A 26,216-nucleotide genomic window follows, 5' to 3' on the forward strand; every position below is an offset into this window, starting at 1 on the left:
TCACCAGATGAACTTACCTCGAAATCGAGCGTCTCGGCTGAGCGAGCCGGTCCCCAGACCCCAGCCGCTTCGTAACTAATCAAGATGGATCAGTGGACGAGGACAGGCTCTAGTGGTGCGTGTATCTGGCGAGAAGCCCCGAGACGTGCTAAAGAAGATAAAAGATTTGCCCTCTGCAGAGGACAAGCAGACCCTTGTTCGGTCTTTATGTGCAGTAGTCATCTAATCGCCACTTCGCCGTGTCAGTTTCCCTCTGTGGCTGACCACAGCACTTGTAGGATCCCCACGCTCGGGCTGTAGTAGATACCACACACACGTGTGCGTTCGTTCCACACCGAAACACAGGAAGTAGAAAAAAAAACGCTTCGTCTGTTGATCCTTCTTCGGATGTCATCTGAAGAGCTTGGCGTGCAAGAACATCTGAAGGACCTGCGGCAATCCAGGACTGTAGCTGTGTCTGGGGAAGTATGCATAAGACAGTAACAGAAGACACCTCATTTCACAAAGGGTTGTGGGAGTGTGGAACAAGTTAATACAATGGGATCCTTCCAGAAAGGGGCAGTCCTTGCATTACTTAACAATGAGCAAACAAATGAGGCAGATCAGCCAAATATCCTCCACCTCGTCCTCCCTCAGACCATTTCACACACTCAGTGTTGAGTAAGGCTTTTTTGTCTCACGTCCTGTAGGCCCGGTATTCCTCTGTGAAGAAAGTTTCCTCTCCCACATCTTGGACATTGGTTGTCAGCCTTCATGCCCTCTTCTGACCCAGGGAATAAAGGAAACCTTATCCTTTTCCATCATGTGCTTTGAAGCCACAGCAATCCTGCTGCACTCAAGCAGAGACATGACGGCAGGCTGCTGTCTGCCCAAGGTCAAGATAACCAGTATTCAAAGCGCCTTTGACCTGCTCTCAGCACGAACCGGAGTTTTGCAGCCTGACTTTCAGCCCATTACGGGTTTTGCTGTTGCTGCTTTTAGCGTTACTGCACATCAAATCAGAAGTAAAGTGATTCCCAGGATGCTGAGATTTTGTCTGCTGGCAGTTTATTGCTGCAATGTTATTTGGATGTTTGTCAAAAAGCAGATCTGATTCTCATCGCTGATAAATGTAATGTTATACTGTAAGTTTCCAATGAGAGGGAGAATTCCTCTGTGGCTACATGCTGCATGTTTCCCCTTTGGTGCTCATAGCCTGTTAGTATCCCTCATGTCTGTCTTATTCCAGTGCATTATCTTTACAGAAAAACTGCAAACACAATCCAGTGATAATTAACATTACAGTAAAACTACAAACACTATCCATTCATAATTAACCTAACAGTAGAACTGCAAATACCATCTACTGATAATTAACGTTGCAGTAGAACTGCAGACACTGTCCAGTGATAATTAACCTTGCAACAGAACTGCTAACACCATCCAGTGATAACCTTACAGCAGAACTATAAACCCTATCCAGTGATAATTAACTTTACAGCTATACTGAAAATAGCTAAATACTTTTAATTACTGAAATTACAGCAATTAGACGTAATAAGACTAATCCCACATGTAAAATGTGCGCTGTATTAAAAGCCACAGTGAAAAAAAAGGGTATCTTGGAGGAGGTCATTCAGTTTTTTTGATTGAATCTTGCCTTGAAATTGTTTGCTTTCAAAAGGGATCTTAATGAGTTTTTCTCTTGTACCCATTCCAGTCAAATGAGAGAGAGAGAGGGAAAGATCTATTAAAATCAAAGAAATCCCGATAAATTGTTCCAACATGTTTCTGTACATTCAGTATCGGCATCCCCCATCCTTGCCTGCAGCTGCTGCAGGAGGTTGTTAAAGAGGTTGAGAATTTTACCTACCCCGGAAGAGCACGTCTGTTAAATCATTGCAGAGCTCCTGGATTTTTCAGGTGTTTTTAATACGTCAGTGGTGGATGTTTATTTTTTAGAGTTGAAGTTCTACTCCCTAGGCTTGCCCTTCGTGTGAAGCCACACAAGCATAGGAATGAGCAAAAAAATTGTAATTCTGTAACGGTGTAACTTTTGGTACTCTATCCATTCTCTAACAGTTTCATCCAGCACAAGGTTGCAGAGGAGTGAGAGTCTATTCCGACAAGCAATGGGCACGAGAGAGGATACACCCTGGACAGGAAACCAGTCCACCACAGGGCCACACAGACACACACACTCACACCAGGGTCAGTTTTCCCACAACCCAATTAACCTACCAGTATGTCTTTGGACTGTGGGAGAAAACCCATATGAACATGCAAACTCCCCACATACAGAACCCCAGGGAATTGACCCCAGAGCTCAAGGCACACCAAGGCAGCAATGCTAATCACTATACTACCATGCTGCTTCACTTTTCACCTTGTCCTGTTCTTCCAGTCAACACAAATTGTGGATCTCAAATTCTCTTCATCTTGCATCGCTCGCATTTTCCAGTTTCGTTTCTTCTCTACTCATCACAGATTTGGTCCAAGAAATTAATGAGTTTAATGATCTGACATGTAGTCCACACTTTCAAGCTTCTTAAGGGAATGTAAAACGCAATCCTATGAAATGAGTTTTCATTGCTAACACTTTGTGTGAGCATCTAATTAATTTTCCTTAAATGTGGAATTAATAAGGATTGCTGCTTGTGCGATGAAACTTGTTTTATATTTAGAAAACCTGAAAGAGGCAAATTGTCGTAACCCATTTTATTAACTGTCTATGTCCAGAGGAGATTCACAGCCTCTGTTCTCATTTAGAAGGACAAACTGCTGAAGAACACAAGCTCGTTAAAATGCTAGCGACAGCCCAGCCGTTTGGGCAGTCCCAGAGTTAATTAGGTGTGCTAAAATGTCCCATCATGCCGAGAATGATCAGCCCAGCTCCCCGGAGACATCGCTGATATGCTGGGGGTTTTATGAGCTAGTCCTCAAACAGAGAAACGGGATCGAAAATGTCAGTGAACATGAACACAGGAGGAACCTGGGGGGGTTAACATGCCCCCTTCCCAGATCTCGGAGTTTCTGGTTTTGTTTCTTTGTTTAATCACGCAGTCTTTTTAATCCCCGCCACGAGACTCAGATCTCGAAGAGCTCTGGGGTGTCGGTTACAGGCTCTCGTGTCTACCAGTAACGCCCACAATTATCAGACATCCAGGAAAAAGAAAAACACAGTTACCTTTTCAAGCCTCTTGCTACTTCTGTGTTTTTCTTGAAAATAGGGTAAAATACACTTCTGTATACTTATTTTAGTCCCATTCTGTGTATATGTTTGGTCAAAAAGCAGGCTTATACGCAAGTTTTGCTTTGATTGTACCCTCATTGTCTTGTGGTCGAACCCTAGTTATGCTATGGTTAGACCCTAATTTTGGAGTGATTATATTCTAGTTGTGCTGCAGTTATACTCCAAAGTTTTGCGGTGATCATACCCTAGTTGTCCTGTGGTTAGACTCTAGTGTTGCAGAGGTTATACTCTGATTGTGCTGTAGTTATATCCCAGTTTTGCAGTGGTTGTACTGTTGGTTTTCTGTAGTTACACCCTGGTTTTGCAGTGGATATACTCTGGTTGTGCTATATTCATACCCCAGTTTTGCAGTAATTATTCTGTGGTTGCGCTGTAGATAGACCCTCGTTGTGCTGTGATTATGCTCCAGTTGTGCTGTAGTTCTACTCTGATTTTGTCGTGGTTATACTCTGGTTAGTTACTCTGGTTAGTAGTTATACTCTGTAGTTAGACCCTTGTTTTGCAGTGGTTATACTCTGGTTGCGCTGTAGGTAGACCCTAGCTGTGCATTTGTTATACTCTGATTGTGCTGTAATTGTACTCTGATTTTGCAGTGGTTATACTCTGGTTATGCAGTAATTCTACTCTGACTTTGCAGTGGTTATACTCTGGTTGTGCTGTAATTCTACTCTGATTTTGCAGTGGTTATTCTCTGGTTGTGCTGTAGATAGACCCTAGTGCAGTGCTTTCCTACCATATGTTTTTAAAGCACATGATGCTTTAAGACACAGGACAGATGAGGTCTTCTGCAGTAAACATGCCTTTTAACTCTTCTTCACGGGCCAGTGTAGTACAGCACAGCAAGGGCATGCTGACGCCACGGGACACCAGAGCAGAAATAAATTGACTGTAGTAGACTCTCACGCTGGCCAAGTTCCTAATAACAGTCCGTCAGGATGCTGCTGTCTCGTGCTCTTCCCTGGAGCCCTAAGGACGTGCGGGGAATTCCTGGGATGGGCAAGCAGACAGAGGCTGCCCGGGTTGCCGTTTCCTTATATAGACCCTCTGAGGCTGCACACTGGACTCTTGCTCCTCCAGAAGGATGGCCGGAGGCTATTTTTTCCCTGCCCGGTCCCTGGACAGGCGTGACAGGTGCGGGCCGGTGGCAGGGCGGGTCGCGTGCCCACCAGCTGTCCCTTCACTGCGGCCTGATCTGGGCGCTGGGGGCTTTGGAGCTGGCAGGATTAGGGCAGTGCTCAGATCTTCCAGACCCTGCTGCCCTTGGCACGCGACTCGGAGGAATCAGGCGGGGCTGCGAAGTCTCCTGCCCAGGGGACCTCCAGAGCCGCTGCGGTCCCCCTGGGGCCAAGCCGACACACAGCCCAACAGCGCCACAAGGCGCCAGAGGGGAGGCTCGGCGAAACACGGGCTGAGAAACTCTAGCAGAGCAGAACCGCAGTTAAAAAAGGCTTGTGCAACCAGAGCTGTCCAGAGAGATAGATCTATATATACAGTATGAAGACACATTCAGAATCTCCTTCTGCAGCCGATAGAGGAACGTGACCACGCTCAGGGCTGCGGGTTGGCTCTCATGGCCTGTGGCTGCCTGCTGAGTGATCTCCACAGCCTTGCGGGGCTCACCTGGGGTCCAATCCTGCCACCTGTCGCTCGGCACCCAGCACCTTTCTCTTGGGAAGCCAGGGACTCTTGTCTTGCAGCTGCTTTCCTGATTCTTCTTGTTGACGTAGAGTAGGACATTTGCTGGTGTTATTGCAGTAGGCAGAGCTAGGAAAAAAGCTCAAACAAAACACTCAGGCAAGTTTCCTCGGGCCTCTCGAAGACTTCTTCAAGTCGGAGAATGAAATGAAGTTTGAGAGCCCCAGTCCAGTTAGTACAGGGGTCCCCAACCCTGGTCCTGGAGAGTTCGGGTCCAGTTAGTACAGGGGTCCCCCACCCTGGTCCTGGAGAGTTCGGGTCCAGTTAGTCCAGCAGATTTTGTTCTGGGGTGAAGAATCTCTCCCTTCAGCCAATAAGAGGTCTGTGGCACAAAAGCAGGACCTATTATGAGCCCCTTAATGGTTTTAAAGACCATTTAAAGATTATTTCTTGAAGCTGCAGTGGTAGAATTCTCCACCATCTGGTTATTCCATGGGAACCAATTCTCAGACCTTAGGCATTTAATTACTATGCTTTGTTTGCTTGTGCTAGTTTGGATCTGCCTAATGGTTCATTAATTACAGATGACACTCCTCATTAAGGCTATATGGATGCAGTTCTGCTGCCAGGGGGTCTACATGGAGCACAGGGAACCTGCATCCAGGAAAATGAGAAGTGTTTGACCCCCAGTGAACTTCCTGTCCTGTCTGATGTACAGGTGTGTCCCGGATCCCAAGTGCAAAAGCCCTGTCCAGTGCTAAACCAGGTCATCATCACATCATCCAGGTGGGGCTGCACACTGGTGGTGGTGGAGGGGATTACCTGTAAAGCGCTTTGAGTGGAGCATCCAGAAAAGTGCTATTCAAGTAAAGATTATTATTTAAACCATAGCCTTTCTCCTTTTCCTCCTGTTTAACACTGGAGGAGACAGAAGCCAGAGCCTCCTTTTTCTACAGCTCTCAGGCACCTGGTTTGCTGTGATAGACCGTTCCAGCCCTTCAAAGGGCACGGCGTGCTGGATATTGGGCAGAACCGGCTGTTTGGAGGCTTGGTTATCTAACATAAGATAAGAGAAGATCACTTTATTGGCCATATGCAATTGCATTAGGAATTTGTCTTTTTGCATACCCCAGCTTGCTCTCCATGAGACACACAGACAGGGAGAGAAGCTTGGGGTCAGAGCGCAGGGTCAGCCATTGTACAGCGCCCCTGGAGCAGTCAGGGTTAAGGGCCTTGCTCAGGGGCCCACTAGAGTAATATTCCTCTGCCAGCCATGGGATTTGAATCGGCAACCTTCCAGGCGCGGGCACAGATCCTTAGCCACAAAGCCGCAGTGTCATTGATCCAGCCCCCTGCTCACCAATCCCGTTTGCGCAGTTAAGGGTCTGACTCCAGGACCAGAGCCGCCCGCCTGTGTCCCACTCGCTGCTGTGACGAATGGATTCCACCTGCATTAAACACGTCACTCGACAGGATCAGAGACTGCAGTGCCGCCGTAAAGCTGGACCCACGGGCGCGGCTTCGACCGCCAGGCCTGCCCCGCACGCGCCCTCGACGAGCGCCGACGAATCGGCTCGGACGCGAAAGGTCAGGCTGGCATTTCAGTGAGAGCAGGAGGGGCAGCGAGCTGAATAATTCATGGGAAGTTCCCGGGGGAGGGGAGGCAGGTTAGATAGAGATGAGAAAACAAGTGACTCCCGATCGGCGCGCGGTGCAGGGGCTGTTATAGATTTCAGCTCTGTACCGCCGCACCCCCCCGCCCCCCCGTCCCCCCGCTGCACGTGAAGTTAAAGTACTGGTTAATGATGTGGGGTTTGAAAAAATCGATTCCCTTTCTCGCCCTCCCTGGCCTGCGAACGGCTCAGGAGCGTTTCAGCTATTGAATATTTCTTCACTGGCGCTGATTGAAAAGCAATCGATCGAGGGGACGTGCCGCCAGGGAAGGCCGTTTTGCGAGGTCGCTGGAGGGCCGCGGGGATCCCCGGGGGCTCCTGGCGGCCTGGATCAAGGCAGTTTGGGCATATTGTGACCCCCCCCAGCTCTCTCTCCCTGCCTCTCCGGGATGATGCTGACAGAGTTAACTGTCTTATGTCACGATTATAGTCCCCCCTCCTTAAGGGTGCTCCAGCCCTTTCACTTTAGACTTAATTCTGTGCACCTGACCCCTTTTCCCAGCCCACCTTAAAAGCCAGGCGCTGACGTTCAGCCTGGCTCTGCATCTGGTTTCCGCACCGTGCGAGTTCGGGACCTGGAAGCGCCTGGTCCCATTAAGGTTTTAATCTCTGTTCCCGTTCCCGTTCCCTGTCCGCTGGTTCCGACCCAGTTCATGGTTTTAATTCCTTGTTTGGATGGATCACCTGGCAATGGACTTATTCTTGTGTTTTGGATTCCCTCTATGGATTGTTTTTGGATTGTTTGCCTCGGCCACACCTCCCCCGTGCACCAGCGCACTTTGGACACGCCCCCCTGTTTTCAGCCCCGTATCCCTGCATGACGCTTTCCTAGTGTTTCCCACTTCTTCGGATTGTGTCGTCCGCATAGGGTCCGGAAAGAACTGTTCGTTACATCTTAACTGACACAGTTATCTGACCGAACTTAACTTGTGATTGTGAACTAATAACAATTATAATAATGATAATAATTGCTTACACTTATATGGCGCTTTTTCAGACACTCCACTCAAAGCGCTTTACAGGTAATGGGGACTCCCCTCCACCACCACCAGTGTGCAGCCCCACCTGGATGATGCGACGGCAGCCATAGTGCGCCAGAATGCTCACCACACATCAGCTCTCAGTGGGGAGGAGAACAGAGTGATGAAGCCAGTTCAGAGATGGGGATTATTAGGAGGCCATGATTGGTAAGGGCCAATGGGAAATTTGGCCAGGACACTGGGGTTACACCCCTACTCTTTTCGAGAAACATCCTGGGCTTTTTAATGACCACAGAGAGTCAGGACCTCGGTTTTACGTCTCATCCGAAGGATGGCGCCTGTTTACAGTATAGTGTCCCTGTCACTATACTGGGGCATTAGGACCTACGTGGACCGCAGGGTGAGCGCCCCCTGCTGGCCCCACTAACACCTCTTCCAGCAGCAGCCTTAGTTTTTCCCAGGAGGTCTCCCATCCAGGTACTGACCAGGCTCACACCTGCTGGGCTTCAGTTGGCTGCCAGTTGTGAGTTGCAGGGTGATAATAAACAGCTGTGAACTAATAAGCATGGATATAAAGCAGAGAAGTCACTGTGCTGTAGCCCATGTTATAAGGACCTTATTAGTTCGGTATATATCTATGGTGTCTTACATATAATATACATCTGTACGTCTAAGAGTCATGCTCACTGGACGTGCCACCAGACAGCAGATGATTCTGGCTTTGGCATCGCAGCAAGTGTGCGCTGAGTCCGAAATTCCCCCCTGGCTGGGAACAATGAAAAAAACCAGATTTTTACCCAACCTGATCAGCACGCGTGTGGGGGGGTGGGGGGGTCTCCCTCCCCTTTTGCTGCTGCCGTCCTTGAGCCCCAGGCTGCGCCCCCTCGTGTCTCGGGCGGGTCCGGTCCGCGGAGAAGAAAGCGCAGGCCGAGGCTGGGACAGCAGGGGGGGGGGTCAGATCGAGAGCCGTGTGTCCTTGATCTCTTTTTTCGGAGGGCGCGGAGGGGGGCGCGGCGCCTCTGACAGCTTATCTCGGCAGCCCAAGGCCGCCTTCACAGTCTTAAAGAGTTTTCTACAGAACTGCGATAAAAAGTAATTGCACCGCGTGTCATTAATGGGAATTGGGAAGGAGGGGGAATGAGGGAGGTAGTCCATCTCGCTGCGGAGCGTTTTAATTACATCTGTGGACTGGCGATAAATATATAATGAGATTTCCTCCTGCCAGTCACAGGTTGCTGCCGTTTAACAACCTCCCCGTATGGCGATTTTTGTCCTGGCCTGGTGTTGGCTTTCCCGTCGGATTCCCTGTCTTTCCTGGAAGGGCGAACGGGATGCCACGTCGCCTCGAACCACAGAACTGGCAGGGGGGTTTCGGCGAGTGAGGGGGGACAGGGCTGTGGGATAGCCTCACTGCACAGCAGTCGGTATTCCAACCAGGATTATAACCTCCTTCTGCTCCCCACATGCAGCCCTTAATTGAAAGCATAAGCCTACTCCCGGAGCCAAGTGTATCACGCGCTAGCAAGGCCTCGTTTAGGATGTTGTGTACAGTTTTGGTCTTCGTGTTACAGAAAAGAAATTACTGCTCTGGAACCCAACCAGAGAAGAGCAAGGAGAGACCGTGCATTCTGGGGCTGAAGGGAGTGTCCTGCACTGACAGGCTGAAGGAGCAGACCCTTTTTAATCTTGAACCGAGGAGACCTGATACAAATCCTCAAAGATGCTTACACAGTTAAGCCAGAGGACTTCTTCACAGCCAACGGAGAAGCACGAACCAGACGACACCAGCGGAAATGACAGGGAAGAGCATTTATCACTGAGAACAGGATGTAGTTCTTTACACAAAGGGTTGTGGGAGTGTGGAACAAGCTCCCCAGCCGTATGGTTAAAGATCACACCATGACGTCTTTCAAGACACAGCTGGATGTGATCTGCAGATCCGTTAAATACTAGCTACCCAGCAGGCTGCATGGGCTGACGGGCCTCCTCTTGTCTGTGCTCCACTGGTGAAGGCGTGAGGAGGAAGGGGGGACCGGCAGCGCAGATGCGCCTCATGTAGGCCTGGCATGTGGTGGGAATGGCGCTGGGGAAAGGCGCTTTTGTAGGCCTGGAAAAGCACAGCGGATCTCAACTCCGACACAGAAAAACAAATCAAAGCACAGCTGAGCTCTTGTGCGTTGAAGACAATGAAAGAGCATGTTAATTGACTTATAAAAAGCAGGAGTTGTGGGGGCCGAGGGAGATGCGTTGAATGTTTTCCAGTGCCACATCCTCTGTGGGAGTTGAGCTGTGCCACTAGGGAAGCAGCCGACTTTCTTGAGCTTCTTTAACCCCTCGGTGCTGTAATGTGGGTAGGCTCACCGGCGTTCCCAGTATTGAGGGTTTGGCAAAGGCTCAAGAGCTTAGCTCTTGCATGGGGCTATGATTTTCGGTTAGAGGGGAGTCGTTTTTCCTGTAAAAAAAGTAAGTTACTGAGTGAAAACCATCTGAAAACTTAAATTCATTGCGCCGGATTTCTGATCGCTATGGAGCATATTCATCCGAAGGACGGAGCAGTGTCCCCAGTCACCATACTGGAGCAGTGGCTCAGAACTTCTAGTCCCACGGCAACAGCGCCACCTACTGGTCCACGTCTTGCAGCACCAACCTAGGGTCCCTTGGAGGTCGGCCTCCCCTCCCGGTACTGACCCACCCCGGCCTTGCCGAGCTCCTGAGGCCGGACCGGGCACGGTCAGCCCCTGGCAGCCTGAATGCCCCATGCCCGAGGCCCCTGTGACGCAGGCCGGACGCCCTGGCTGGCGTGACCGGGGCTGTAGCCACTCAGACATGCTCCCCCACGGCTAGCGCCTCTCTGGAGCTCCCCGGCGTTCTCGCGCTCACCCCGGGGGCATTGACTCAAGAGCCCCTGCGCTTCAAGGCCCCTGTGTTTTCCATCCTCCCGGCCTTTGAGAAACGCAGACGGCTCGGAGATCCAGTTTGCGCGCGGCTGGCTCGCTCTCCGAGCACAGCCTGAAGGAATTATGACGAGGAGCTGCCACGCCACAAAACAATATGCACGCAGCTTAATAATCAGCCTTCTAGTTTTTTTTTTTCTGATTATTTTCCTTCTCGCCTCCACAGCAGATGGCCGCTGCTGTGGTTTGGTTGTGTTTGTGTTCAAACCTTCGGTGATGGGTGGGTGTGGGGGAGCTGAAGTCTACAGAAGCGTTTGAGAGGTGGGGGGTGGTGGTGGTGGTGGGAGAATCAGCACTTCGTAGAATGAGGGAGACGAGCGTGTTTCATCAGTCTCTGAGTGAGCCGGGGCAGGAGCCCTCTTCCCGTTGTGTCTCAGGGCTGCCCTCCTCCTCCTCTCCTCTCTTGAAATGGGATCTCGCGGCCTGCTTGTTGGTGGCGTAGCGATAGGCCATTCAGTGAAGTTTAGAGCCATTCTGGGCTCTGTTATTCAGAACGGTGCGGCCAACCTGCCGACGAGCCAGCACTGTGCCGCGGCCCGTAAGCTTCAATTGTTTAGGTTTTAATTTTCTGTTGGAAATGTCAAAAAACAACAACCCCCAAATAATTGTATCCCACAGCTTGTAATTGCTGGGATGTTATTAAAACGCTCAAGGTGACATCTCTCTCTCTCTCACACACACACACATACATATATACCTTATCAGCAGTATCACTTATGGAAGCCAGCAGTCACTAGGGCAACCAGACATCCAGTCTGCAGGTTTACTATGGCAACTGAGGCAGAGGACATACTTCACGTCACATTCCAGCTGCTGCGAGGTGGCCGGGCCTCCGTTAGCGACAGGACACGAGCAGCCTAACGGTCCGTGGCTGGCTACCCCCCCCCAAAGCCGAGACATTGCATCTCCCCCTCCTCTCGCACCCCGCTCCTCGCCTCCGTCACTGTGGAAGGCCACCAGTTGTGTTTCAATGGCAAGAGAGAACTCAGCAGCAGCAGTGAGAAAGGGCTTTGTTTTGTCGTTTATATTTAGCAGACAATAGGAGTAAAAGCGCGTATGGGCAGCAGTCCTATTTCATCCTCGATTATATCCTGTATAAGCCTTTATGAATGAAGCAGGGTAAATTTGAACCAATGTGAAGCCTTGGTAGGGTGATTTGCCACCATGTCCTGGTGTGAAATCTGCGTGTTTGCAGGCTGGGCTCTATGTAATTCCCCCCGTCTGTGATCTGCCAGCCTGTCCCAGACTCACAGGGCACAGAGCAGGACTGCACACTGGACAAGAGGACGGTCCAGTGCAGGGAGCACCGATTTGTCTCCACACCAGCACACAGCACACAGGGGCGATTTAACATTACATAACATAACATAACATAACATTACTTTATTAACCCTTTACAATTTCATGCATTAGGAATTTGTCTTTTCGCATACCCCAGCTTGCTCTCTATGAGACACACAGACACAGACAGGGAGAGAGCCTGGGGTCAGAGCGCAGGGTCAGCCAGTGTACAGCGCCCCTGGAGCAGTTGGGGTTAACCTGTCGGCACGTGTTTGGGCTGTGGGAGGAACCTTGAGCACCTGTAAGCAACCCACCCGCACATGAGGAGAACATACAAACTCCTCACAGAGTTCTGGGATTGAACCTAGGTCCCTAGCACTGCAAAACAACGGTGCTAACCACTGTGCCCTCCATTCACATGTATCTTATTAAACTGAGCATAGTAGCTTGACTCCTTTAGCTACCGTTTAAGTGCATTTTAACACGTGTTCTTCGCTGATTAGGTTGCTTGGCCTCTTGTTGCATTCCAGTAGACACGCACAGTTAAAACGCCAGGCTGTCAGCTGATTTAATTTATAAGGAAGTTTGCAGTATCGCCTTTCAAAATCAGGACCCATTATTTACAGGCTCCCCTGAGCTCCATAAAACCTGAGCCCAGAGCAATAAAGCTGCACTGCCTTGAGAGAGCTGAAAGAGCAGCAAGTTCACTGAGTGAAGCCATTACCATATATCATCATATCCATAAGCAGCCACCAAAAATACACTCCCCTTTGTGTCTTCTGCCTCTGGGTTCTCTGCATCCCCCTGGGGACCATATTAAATGAACTTTGTTGTCTGCAGGTGTGTTGTGTGAGAAACAGCACTTCTTGTGTAGAATGTTGTTAGTGTTTGAAAGTAATGGTATTAACTAATCTGGAAATAGAAGATGCCTCCTTTCAGAGCTGTGCATGCACCATTTCTGTTTTTCTCTGCAGCAATGCGATGTCACACCTCTTGTTTTTGCATTTCAAGTGTTGCAGCCCTGTTCCAGCCCATTGCTGTCATTTATTTATATGGACCTCTTGGGTAGAGTGTACTATATACTGTGCATGTAGCTGCACACTCTTCAAATGGCAGGATAGCCACCAATCTGCTGCATCCAAGCATAGTGCTTCCGAACCGTTCCACAACATTCTTTTGTCATCCCAGACTTTCCTGTGGCACAACAGGTGATTTCATAATAATCAGCACCCAAGTCGCGAGAGGGAACATCTGTTCCGAACTGAAGAAAAGACTGGGTGGCATATTGGTTAACATTGCCCTGGGTTCAGTTCTGTTTTCTGAAAACTGGCCCTGGGGTGAGTGTGTGAGCGTGTCTGTGTGTGCCCTGTAGTGGACGGACATCCTGTCCAGGGTGTATCCTGCCTTGTTGCTTGCTGGGATAGGCTTCGGCTCCCCTCTGACCCTGTACCAGATAAAACAGTTAGGAGATGGGTGGGTGAATATCAGACTGTTACAATTTCTGTTACAGAATGAAACGTTCCGGAGCAATGGAAGCATTCTGGCACAATGGAATGGTTAAGATTCTGTCATTTCCAGTGTTAAGGCACTGTGCACCGAGCTATTTTTCATTAAATACAGGATCACTGTATGAAGTAAACTGGCTCATCTGTGTCCTGTCACTCTTGAAGCTCCCAGTGCACACTTTTTAAACACAATCTCTTGTGCCTACGACACCCCAGTGCACGGTGACCCACAGTTTGGGAACCACTGACATTGTGCACTGAGCTATTGCACTCTGACTTTCTTAATGAGCTCTGCATCGTGTGAGTGTTAGGTTAGAGAACTGAGTTTCTTAGCTTTCGAAAGATACCACCCTGTGTCTAATTGCAGATAAAGTAATGGAGTAATCATCTTGTAATTAAATTCAAGGATACTGTACAACGCCTTTCACATGCCAGGCCAGTTTCAGACAAGAAATGGAGGTATCATTGAAAAGCTCCCTTGAGCTCAGAAGCCCATGGCTGTCAATCACAGTGTCGGATTAATATTAGGTTTACGCGTGACAGCAGAATTCACTGGGCTGATTTAAAAAATGTAATGAATGCCGCAGTGTCTTCTAAAGTAAGAAATGTGGCCTCTGCGCACAGATCAGACCCCCACCCACGTTCACACACAAACACTCCGCTGTCAGGTGGGTGGATCCTGGGAAAAGTACCGACTGCCAGGACTTGTGTACACCCGTAGGAATTTTACAACACTGTGTTGGTATAGGTTTGTCAATCACAGAAAGGAAACAGCCTCAAGTGGTAACTGTGAAGTTTCTCATCAACTGAAAACAATGTAAGTTTCATTTCGAATAAATATTTGCTCATTTATTTCTTCTGTTTAGTACTCCTGGATCCACGTAACAAGAGAGATTACTGCATCCTCAGTACAACACTAGTGCATTACCTTGGGTCATGAAGTTCAAATAAAATTTATTTTCCCTCGCCTTAAAATGTTATTTTAGTGACGAAAGATTTCCTTCCATTCTTCTACGAAACATTTCTCACAGAATTTCACTCTGCATAATAAAAGAAAAACAAGCCGAACAAGCCTGACTATAAGTACTCAATCAAAAAAACAGCATTTTGTGCCTTTTCCTCTGTGAAGAAGCAGGACTCTCGGCTCAGACAGGGGAGTTCACACTCCAGGATCTGGCTTGGATCGCTTGGGGTCCAGATCTTGCTTAGTTTAAAAAAAATTAAATCTCAGCTTTGTTCTGCACAAAACGAGCAGAAGTGTCTTCTAGAGGCGTCTGGGGCTGTGAGGTCAGGTGAGGGAGAACATGCAAACTCCACACAGACAGCATCCCAGGAACTGACCCCAGGGCTCCTGCACCGTGCGGCAGAAAAATACTAACTACTGCGCCACCGGGCCTCCCCTGTTTGTTATTACAAATGATGCAACTTGTAATAAAACATTAAGGCAGAGCTGCAGATCAGAATACTGTGTGTTCTGCCTGAGCAGATTTGCTCTGCGACAGCGCTGATGTTGTGTACTACCAGACGTTTCTTTCTCTCTCTTTGTGGACCCCCTCATCTCCCGACAGTCCCCAAGGACCCCCAGAGGTCCCTGCACCTCTGATTGAGAATCATTACTGCAAAGCACATAAGAATGGTTGCAAACAATAAGAGACAGTCCAGTCGATCTTGTCCAGTTTTTGTTGCTGGAAGCTGATTGATCTGAGAACCTCAGCCAACCACTACTTAACAGTTTAAGGAAATCTTAACAGAAGTGTGTCGGGGGGGGGGGGGGCTTTGTGGCTACGTGCTCACTGGGCTGTTCGATCAAGTCGTGATGCCACTGGGCTTTACTGCCATCATCATCTTCACTGCCACGTGTGCGGTCAGACCCTGCATTGGAACTGCTGTTGCAGACACACCTCCCATCAACCGATCTGCACTGCCTGAATGAGCTCAAATTCTCCCCCATGGATCAGGGAGCGGCACTGCTGTGTGAGAGGCTAGGGGCACTTTTGTCACGTTAACAGTCTCGTTAATACCCTGTCACAGCACCGCACTCCGTTACCCACCATTAAGGAAGAGCTGATTTTTGTACTGGGATGTTGATTGCCATAACTTACAACACAAGCCAAATAAGATATGATTGTGCAACGGGGATCATGCGCCAACAAAGTATTGAAAGTTTGCTTTTTTTTCTTTTTTGGTTCCGTTTGATTAGAGCCAGTGCGTTTTTTCTCTCGATAGACTGAGACCGACCGGTTGTCCCCAGTTTGTGCTGAGCAGTGACACGATCATGACCGAGCTTGTTTAGCGCCACAAGAAAACCTTCCTGTCTGCCCCCCTGTTTTCCAAAAGCAACTGCATCCTGCAAGATGTGAATTCTGAGAAAGATCTTGTTGGAACAGAGAAACCGCAAAATTAAATGAGGAGAGGCCTACAGGTTTTGTAAAATTACCTGCAGTTTTCTTTAAAAAGTGAAGAATGCTGTGCAGTGCAAAAAGCTTTGAAAGTCATCCTTTCATGAAGTCTAATCATTTGTTTCTAAACCTGGCAGCCCATTACAGCCAGTCAAGAGCAATCATTCACTTCTGCTGTGCTTCTGCCTGTTTTTTCTGCACGCCAACATTGATTAGGACAGAATGTGATGCTCAGATTCTCATCGTTTTGGATGTGGAAGTCGTCCATTTGAAAGGCTGACATTTAAAACCGCATTTAAATTAAGCTGGGATTTCAAACAGATACGAATATTGTCTCTCGAAAGGTTCACAGAAGCAATGCGTCGTGTGGGAACATTTGAAATTGTACTACTGGTGCATACGCATTAGGATAATACTTACTGAGTGCGTTCTAATTAATTTGTGAAAGTAGAAACTTTGCATATGTTTTCCGCTTAATAGCATCTGTTTTAAAGGTAGCGGGCGAGTGTGCTTCTAAATCCTGAGCTGACGGTGAGCTCCCAAAAGGCAGCGGAAGATTACAGACGTCAACACGCAGAAGAGATTCATGGGCGAGATGGGTGATACAGTGTAATAATTCTGAAATACAGTCGCTGTAAATCCTGGCCTGATCTCCTCTCTGCAGCCAGAGGAGGCGTGATTAGGCAGACAGGTTTGCCAGGGTGTGTGGATTCCTCAAGGGGATGGACCACTCATTCAAGTCGAGATGACAGGACTAGTGCCCAGCCGTGAGGCTTGGTCTTGTGGTATTCCCAGGGCCCTTAAGAGACCCTTTTGGGGATTTTTCCTGAACTGTTTTTTCTTGTTTCTTAGGCTTAGGTGTGTCAGGCTTGACAGTTCCTCAGACTCCATTCGTCTAAGGTGCCGACTTTGCTTTAGAACACAAGAACAGGTAGAAACGTGAGGAGACCATTCAGTTCATCTGGCCATTTGGTCATTAGTAGCTAATTGATCCAGGGATCTCATCCAGCAGTTGGCTGTCGGCTTCTTTACACCCGAAGAAGGCTCCACAACCGAAACGTTGTGTTTTCTTTCTTCTCTTTTCAGCATGGAATAAACCTGTAACTTGTTCCTCGGCTTCAAACAGCATGGCTGGATAGCTTGTTCCACACTCCTACCACTCTTTGGGTAAAGACGTGCCACTTGTTCCTGGTTTTAAATGCACCAGAAATGCTTGAGTGTGTGATCTGGGTGGCTGGCATTAGCCCATGACAGTGTGGCCCACTTTGTTTCTGTCCTGGAAGAGGGGTGCACACCTGTTATTGTAATTATTGTGCTCGTTTAAGTTCTGAAGAGAAGTCCCTTCCCTGCAGCACACTGAATACTGTGAGGAGAGTTTGCTGCCATACTGTGGAGTTATTTGTGGATTTTCAAACGATCCTCTTATAAGAGAACTGTGCTGTGTTTGAAAATCAGTACCAAAATAAATCCGTTGGGCCACAAACTTCAACTGTAAACAAGTTGACTTGCTTCGTTTCTTTCTTTTTTTCACTGCTTTTCAAATATCACCGCGCCCCTCATTGGCATCTAGGTTAGACATTTTTGACGCATCTAGAAATGGTATTTGAAAAGAAACAATTAATTGCTCTCTGTGGTGTAGTGTCAGTTGCAGGAATTCAATGTACAGACAATATTGTCAGGACTGGAGAGAGTCTGCTGTTTTTACATCTCCCTGAAACAGGTTTCAACAGATTTCGAGCTACTAAGCAGACGGCAGCTCTGGCTCTCACCCACAGGAGCATGTGTGGTGAAGTATAGCAGTGTGAGCCCTCTCGGTGCTTTTACCTCTGCAACACCGTAGTTTTACCGTAGTGGACGGTGGTAAAAACAAAAGAGAGCACAGTGAAATCATGCACAAGAGCGATGAAGCGTGGAGAGAAACAGTAAAGCCTGATACCATAGGCAAGCAAAGGAAAACCATGGGAAAGGCATAGGGAAAAACTGGGAAACATGGGAAAAGGCATTGGAAAAGATGGGAAGCCCACGGATCAGCATGGGGAAAGTGCCAAACTACAATACAGCTTGCATCGTTCAGGTGCCGTGAGACTGTAGAAATATTCGTTGTTCCTGCCGTGACAGAGATTCACTGTGGTTTGTGTGTAAAAACAAATAAATTGGTAATTAAGGACCTGCTAGACTGCCGATGAAAAAACTGCCTCATTGGTAACTGGCTGAGACTTGCAAAGGGAGTGTGACACCATTTTAAAATCCGTGAGCACTACGGCGCATGGCCCTGAGACTGTGAAGAAGTCCTTTGGAGACTGAATCATGAGGCAGAAAGCAATTATGTTCTGTTTGAGGAATAGTGAGTACAACAGTGCCCCCTACTGGAGCAATTATACCCTGCAGCTTGTGAATTACAGTGCAGTGACCATCTGGTCTGGGAGTGTTAAGTGGAAGGTCCACTGGCTACAGTACGAGTTATTAATGGCAGTAAAGCACTAGTGAGCGTACCCATTGTAACATAGTGACAGCCTTCAGACTCACACAGGGCATGCTGCCTATCGTTCAGTGAACTGATGAGTCCGTTTTCCTCTTGTCTCAGAGGAGCACAGGGGCAACCAGCTCGCGACGGCGATCAATACTCTCCAATCAAACCACCTGGTCAGATTGCTTTTGTTTCTGCCAGTGCTCAGCGTGTGCATCCATTGCCCATGCTGCTGAGTCAGGGGAGGCAGGGCTCTGCTCAGGCAGTCTCTGTCTTGCCCTGCTTGCAGAAAGCTCAGCAGGGGGACAGAGCCACCTTCTTTGACAATGTAGTGCAGAGCTGAACTGGGAGAGAGAGGTCTGGGAATGATACGCCAGAGCCCATAATTGTGGAAATGTACAGTAAATGACATATACTTTCAAAAACGGAAGCCTGCACGTGCTCAGGTTTCAGCGTCATTATATTCAGCCTGGAAGACCCAGAGGGGGTGCAGTTCTCTGGCCTGTCTTAGTGGGGCTGTGAAAAGAAAGGGCTGCGTGTTAGAAACTGGATCAGTAAGGCAGCTGCTGTCTGTATCCGACAGAGGAGGAAAAGTCTTGTGTGACGCTCGTGAGAGACCGGCGCGTGTCTGGGCTCTCCCACCGGGTGGTGGTGGTGGGGGGGGGGGTTTGAGTTTGTGGCTGTCCGTGCCAGGCAGGCGGGCGTGCGTTTCTCCGCGGGGCAGCTGAGGTCCCAACACCTCCCGCTCCAGGGCTCTCCTCCTGGGAGAACCGCGGGAATTCAGGCTGGGATGGGGGAGCAGGGAAGGAGAGCACCGAGACAGCAGGGAGATTCAAACCAGATGCAAACTCGGGGGGGTCAGCCGTTCGTAGGCATGCAAGAGGAGCTGCAGGGCAGTAACACAGCAGAGCGGGCTGATCTTTCTGCCAAACTGCAGACTGAAACAATAAACCGCAGAAATGTAGCCGCTGAAGTTGTTCCTGGGACAACCGAAGGATTAGGAACATTTGAATTTGCCGTGCAAATACGGCCTTTTAAACTTTAATGAAGGAATGTACAAATTGCAGCCTGTGTTCCCGGATTTTACTTTTGCATATTTTTCCCAGGAAGGCATTTGCATCCATGCAAACGAATGCCTCTGCGTTTCAGGCTTTCTCTGCGCTGAACACCCTGTCTGCTGGGACAGGACAAGCCGTCTGCCTCACGAGCTCGGGAGCAGGCTAGGCCAAGGGGACGGCGCTTTTCTTCCCTGACGGTGCCGGTGGTCCGGCATGCCCTGACAACGAGCAGGCTTTCAAAACTGGGGGGCGCCGCCTCCTTATGGCATTTCGGAGGTGGAGGGGCGATGGGGGACCCCAAGTAATCCCTGGCCGTGGAGAATCATGGGTGGGGGGGTTTCCACGTCACTAGGTCATCACTTCTCATTCTGGTGGTGTCGGAAGGTTCTGGAAGCTTCTGTTCCACGACCCGCCCTGGGAATCTGTAGAAATACAAACGCAGGCCTGACGAGGGCCTGGCCCCTCGCTTGGCGTGTCAGGTGAGGGAAGGCGCCCCAGCTCCCGGGCAGGAGTTGCCGAGTTGTAACGGGTGCTGTGTGTTCTCTGCAGTGTGCGGCTGTGACCTGGCCAGATCGGGCTTCTTCCAGAAGAATGGGGAGTACATCTGCACGGCGGACTACCAGCGGCTGTACGGGACCAAGTGCGACAGCTGCGGCGACTTCATCACGGGGGAGGTGGTGTCCGCGCTGGGGCGCACCTATCACCCCAAGTGCTTCGTCTGCAGCGTCTGCAGGTAAGCACTCACAAAGGGAGACACGGCGCTCTTCTCTGGGCTGATCCCAAAGATACTGCTGCTCCAGGATCAGGGCCAGAGAAGAGCAACCAGGCATGCTCCTGGATTTTCTGGAAAGTCCTACACTGAGGGGCTGAAGGAACTGAGTCTCTTCAGTCTTGAACAGAGAAGACTACCAGGGAAGCTCATGACTATTTTTCACAATCCTCCAACCTTTACAATCAATAGTGAAACAGGACCCAGAGGGCACAAGTGGAAACTAAGGGCATTTAACGCAGAGAGCGGGAGGCATGTCTGTACACAGAGAGTGGTGGGATTGTGGAACAAGCCATGTGGTTGAAGTCGATACCTCTTTTTTCTTTGAGAAGCAGCTGGGTGAGATCCTGGGATCCACTACCCTACCAAAGTTCAAATGGGCTCTTTCCTTTAACTGCTCTTATGGACTTGCATGAGGAGCCACACTTGTGATCATCTGCATTGTGTAACTCAGAAACCAGTCACATTAGCCACTTTACGGGGCAATAAGAAATGAGAAGACACCATTGGGCCCATCTTGTGTCTTGGTTGCTGGTATTATCTGTTGTGTTATATTATACAGCATGTAACTCCCTTACAGTACATTCTGAATAATCCAAGAGGTCCTTTCATATCTTCTTAGCTTCAGCAATGTGACAAGAAAGTTAAAGACTCTGCTGTGCGGCTCATGTTTTCTGTTTAGATCCTTCTAAACTTGATTTTAGTACTTGTGTCTCCAGGTTCTTGTATTGTTAGTAATCGTAAGAAAAATCTGCTGATTTTGAGGAACCAAATCGAGTCTTTATGTGGTCTTTTCTGTGATTCTGTGTTAATGTACAAACCGTATGTTGTAGATTAACAGTAACAATAAAACACATGCAGCTGCAGGCTCATATAATGTTATATATAAAATGCCAATAAAGTATCTTAAATACATCAAATGCCCATACAAGCCTAAACCCTATTAAACAGTATAAAGAATACTGTCAGCTGGCTCACAATGCTAGAGCCCTGGGTTAAAGTCCTGGGGTGCTATCTGTGTGGAGCTTGTATGTTCTCCTTGCGTTTGCCTGGGTTTTCTCCAGGCGCTCTGGTTTCCTCCTCCAGTCCAAAGACATAGTGGTAGGTTAATTGGCTTCTGGGAAAATTGGTTCTGGGGTGCGTGTGTGCGTGTTTTTGTCCGTGTGTGCCCTGTGCCGGACTGGCGTTCTGTCTATCCTGTGTATAAAGTGAACTGATGTGTCCTGTTTTGTGCCCGTTGCTTGCTGGGATAGACTTCGGCTCCCCGGTGATCCTGTACTGGATAAAGTGCTTAAAAGATGGATGGATGGAACAAAAGACAGTGAAGTGAGGGGCGCAGAGGTGAGCTGTAGCACAAGTGTTACCCCTGAAGAATTACTCCTCTCAGTTCTCGGTAGAGCCAGCCTAGGGGAGGATCGACACAAATAGCACAGGCTGAGCAGATGCCGGGGAGTCTTGCATATTTCATGATCATTTTTTTTTGGTAATGAACCAAAGTTAAATTGCGTAACAGGCCGTTACACAATATTCCCCCTGCAGGGGTGACTTGGGTATGATAGGATGGGAAATGCAGGTTTGATCTGTTCAGCCTTCAGCCCTGCTTTGTGGAAATTGAACCACAAGCCAGTGGTTGAGCCACCGAATGTTTGTGGGATTTACCTTTGCGTCCTTTTATTTAGCGAGCATTTAAAAAATGTCCTTCTTCCGAGCTCTCTGCTGTGCATTTCCTTTCCAATACTGTTTCTAAATCCTGAAGAGAAGACCAAGCATGGTGAATCTGTGCTACTGTAGTATTTCACAAGGGGCTACAGCCTCTCTAATTCATTGAAAAAGAAAGTCCCATTCCAGAGGAGGAGGCTGTTTCTGCACATTTGTCAGGTCCTCTATGGCTTGGAGCTTTTGGGTCCTGGGTTTGATTCCAGCCTCGGGAATCTTCTGCATGGAGTTTGCATGTTTACTTTACCCCTTGTCTGTGTAGTTTTTCTCCAGGTGCTTCATTTTCCTCTCCTGAAGAAAATTATGGCTTCGCTAATTAGTGTCCATGTACGTGTGAGAGTGAGAGTGTGTATTGTGTGTGTGTGTGTGTGAAAGGGTGTGAGTGTGAATGAGTGTGAAAGGGTGTGAGTGAGAGTCTATGTGTAAGTGAGAGATAGTTGAGAGTGTTTACTGTATGTGTGAGTGTTAGTGTGAATCTGAGAGAGTGAGAGTGTGTATGTGTGAAGGTGTGTGAGAGTGAGAGTGTATGTGTGAGTGTGTGTGAGAGTGTGTATGTGAGAGTGTGAATGTGTAAGTGTGATTGAGAGTGAGAGTGTGTGTGTGATTGAGAGTGACAGTGTGGATGTGTGAGAGTGTGTATGTGTGAGAGTGATTGAGAGTGAGAGTGTGTGTGTGAGAGTGTGTATGTGAGAGTGAGAGTGTGTGTGTGTGATTAAGAGTGACAGTGTGGATGTGTGAGGGTGTGTATGTGTGAGGGTGTGGATGTGTGAGAGAGTGTATGTGAGAGTGACAGTGTGTATGTGTGACAGTGTGTATGTGTGAGAGTGTGTATGTGTGAGGGTGTGTATGTGTGAGGGTGTGGATGTGTGAGGGTGTGTATGTGTGAGAGTGTGTATGTGAGAGTGACAGTGTGTATGTGTGAGAGTGCCCTGTGATGGAATGGTGTCCTGTCCAGGATGCAGTCCCTCCTTGTCCCCTGTGTTCCTGGGACAGGCTCCGGGGAGCCCTGGCCTTCAATAAGAGGCTTTGTGAAAATGGACGGATATTAAAGTGTCTAGCAAAATAAAAGGAAACCAATTAAAAGAGCATCTGTACTCAGTGGGATTAAGTGGAAAGGCCTATGCAGAAGCACAGCACAGGCCTGCCCATCCAAAGGAACATCAGAGGCTGCAGCACTCCATAGTGACAGTTTACCACAGTAAATGGGTAAACTACTTTGCAGTGGTTTACCACACTTCACTTCACCAGCTTCTAAATTATTTAAAACAATTAATACAGCATATTTTTTTGGCTGCAGTGTGTTTTCCTGCAGTTGGTATAGCGCTGGCTTCTTTTGTTTTAAGAAATTCTAACTTGTTGACCCTTAGTGTGTCTTCTCCACCGAGCAGCTCAGACCAGTGCTCACTGGTGCTGATGTCCTGTTCTGGGAAAACAAGAACCAAGAATTCCTTATTTCCCAAGCTTTTGCTGAGACAACACCTCACTTCAAGGTTTAATCTAAAGCTTAATACAGCATCACATATAAAGTACCATTTGCCATACTAACTGTAAGTGCAAGATTCTTATCCTCAACCTGGATTTTTTATAGTAATAACTGCTTACACTTATATATTGCTTTTCTGGACACTCCACTCAAAGCGCTTTACAGGTAATGGGGACTCCCCTCCACCACCACCAGTGTGCAGCCCCACCTGGATGATGCGACGGCAGCCATAGTGCGCCAGAACGCTCCCCACACATCAGCTATCAGTGGGGAGGAGAGCAGAGTAATGTAGCCAATTCATAGAGGGGGATTATTAGGAGGGCATGATTGGTAAGGGCCAATGGGAAATTTGGCCAGGACGCCGGGTTTATACCCATTCTCTTTTCGAGAAACGCCCTGGGATTTTTAATGACCACAGAGAGTCAGGACCTCAGTTTTACGTCTCATCCGAAGGACGGCGCCTGTTTACAGTATAGAGTCCCCGTCACTATACTGGGGCATTAGGACCCACATGGACCGCAGGGTGAGCACCCCCTGCTGGCCCCACTAACACCTCTTCCAGTAGCTGCCTCAGCTTTTCCAGGAGGTCTCCCATCCAGGTACTGACCAGGCTCACACCTGCTGAGCTTCATTGGGCCTGCCAGCTGTGAGTTACAGGGTGATATGGCTGCTGGCCATAATAAACTAAATAAGGTGGTAACAGAGCGATATTGACAATCTATCTGAAACAGATATGCTAAATCGTATCTGTATACTCAGCTATGCATATAGCCACTTGTTATAGCTCATGGAACAGTATCCTACTCTGAAGCAAAGTTTCCATATAGGAATTTCTGAGGAAATGCCGGTTTCCTTGCTTGAATCTGAAGAGCTTCCAGCTGCGCTTCTGTGCTTTCCCTGCAGTCTAATAACCCACACGAGCTTCAGACATTTCACTATTTCAAACTAGGTTAACGAGGTTAGGCCAATTAGGCCCCTGGAAAAGAGAATGCCTGGAGCAGATCTCGTGGAGGTGTTTCAAATTAGGAAGGGATTCGATGAAGCATATCTGAAAGGGGAAAAAAAAATCTCTCTTGTCGCTTAATGTCTTTTGGAAAAACTAGGCCATTTGTATTCTGTCAGCTTTTATGGTGAACAGATCCATTCTACAGTGTTGATGTCAGATCAGCAGGCAGGAAATCCTACTGTGGTTTCAGCTTAAACAGGGTCCAGGAGCCAGGCTAGTGGGTGCACAGTTTTGTTTCTGCTCCCTAAAAGGAAATCTAGTATTTGCAATGAAGATCTTACTATAAACGTTTTTATGGCTCTGCACCAGCTGTGAGACTATTTTGGGAGTGTCAGGGGAACAGCTGTTTCTATATTTGGTCGCTGCCTGAAACGAAACAGGATGACAGAGGGCCAGCGGAGAGTGAAGGCATGACATATCCCGCTCGGAGACAGCTCTGGAGAGGAAGTGCAGCAGCAGGGGTTCGCACGGAGCTCTGCGCTGCAACACGAGCTGGGATTTCATCTCAGGGTGTTCATTCAGGACAGCTCAGCTGCCTTTCAGTACGGGACTTGATCCCAGCCAAACGTGGAGGTCCACTTTTCTGACTGCACAGCTGCATCATTTTTTAAAAGCTGTTTATTCGAACAAGGGCGGTGCCCTGCAAAGTAAATACAGTATTTCGGGAACATATAGCGCACAGCAATTCTGGTCCCTTTTAAATGGTGCTCGCTGCAGCAGAGACGAGCCTGTCTGTTCGTGTGCCAGCCTCACCTCTGGGCCTCTGTGCCTGGGACTTACTGGGCCATTTGATCAAATACAGCAGAGTTCATTTTGCAGCTTTCTCACCTGCAGCACTTAAACTGGCTTTGGAGCAGCTCTGCCACCTCCCTGTTCCCACTTACTCTGTTTCTGGGGTCCCCTCTGTCATCCCGGATCTCCCCCTTAGTCACGCATCTCTCTCTTGCTCCCTCTGGGATGTGAATCCTTTTTTCCAGAGCTCATGCTCCTCACATTCTAAGCCTCTGTGCTGCTGCAGTATTACCTTCAGAATGTAGGTGCATTTAATATTGTCATTAAGACAGATAATACCTGCTGCAAGCTCTTGCTAAATAGTCATGTGATTTGAAAGCTAACAAAATTGAAGTATCGAATGCATCTATAGCATGGCTGTGCTCTGGGTCATCATGATATATTATTATTTAATAAAACGCCATCTACAGTGACGTTACTACACCGCTGCTTCAAATCAAAAGTTTCCACTTGTTGGCACTTCTCTGGTTAGTGCTAGGGCTGCTGTGGGAATTCCCAGGTTCCGAAGACCCATTTTCCGATGCCGAGGGCTGCCGAGGAGGAGCCTGACTGGGCGAGCTGGTCTGGCTGTGGTGTCAGTGAGCTCTGGAAACTCATCTGAAGGGGTCAGATGGGCTCGGCGCAGAAACACTAAATCAAAAGGCATTTTAAGGTAATGATTTTGCATTAACGGCGCCGAGATGTGCCGAGGCAGTCAGTTTAGGGCATTCCAGGCTGGCTGCCAGAATATTATCTGAGTGCTACTGTGCTGAATCGTTTCCTAACTCACAACGTTCCTTGATTTCCAGTCACTCCTGGCAATGCCAAAAAGCTTACAGCAATTAGCATTTGATTAATTCCAACTTTCCGATCCTCGGGTAATCCATTTTGCAAAGACTTCTGGGACGGCTTCATTGCCAATCAAGGTAACAAACTACCCAAAGGGGCCCTCCAGATAAGCCACACTTTATAACATCGAATCAGCTATTCTTGCTCGTGGTCTCAAAAAAAGTAGCCTGACGTTGCTATAGTCTATAGAGCGGCGGGTTTGAGACACATTTTAGGTGAACCTGTGGTACAGCATTGCATTTGTCAAATATAAAAGCTGTAAAATTGTCATTTCTGCTTGACAATATTGTCGTCATGACAAAATGGATTACTGTGTATAGTTTTGGTCACGATGTTATTGCTGCTAGAAAGAGTTGCTGCTTTGGGATCAGTCAGAGAAGAGCAACAGGGATTAAGGGAGTGTCCTACACTGATGGACTGAAGGAACAGTATTTAGTG

At 48.4% G+C, this 26,216-nt stretch overlaps 1 protein-coding gene across 13 annotated transcripts in view; it reads left to right on the plus strand.

Moving 5' to 3' along the window:
• Positions 1-26,216, plus strand: part of ablim3 (actin binding LIM protein family, member 3) — a 118,787-nt gene that overhangs the window by 30,470 nt on the left and 62,101 nt on the right. For all 13 annotated transcript variants that reach the window (XM_069196001.1, XM_069196003.1, XM_069196011.1 and 10 more), the window contains exon 3: positions 19,734-19,917. In XM_069196001.1, the coding sequence (XP_069052102.1) occupies positions 19,734-19,917 (184 nt within the window). The remainder of the gene's footprint in view (positions 1-19,733; positions 19,918-26,216) is intronic.

The sequence above is a fragment of the Lepisosteus oculatus genome, chromosome 11 (assembly GCF_040954835.1).
Source record: "Lepisosteus oculatus isolate fLepOcu1 chromosome 11, fLepOcu1.hap2, whole genome shotgun sequence".
NCBI classification, from domain to species: Eukaryota; Metazoa; Chordata; class Actinopteri; order Semionotiformes; family Lepisosteidae; genus Lepisosteus; species Lepisosteus oculatus.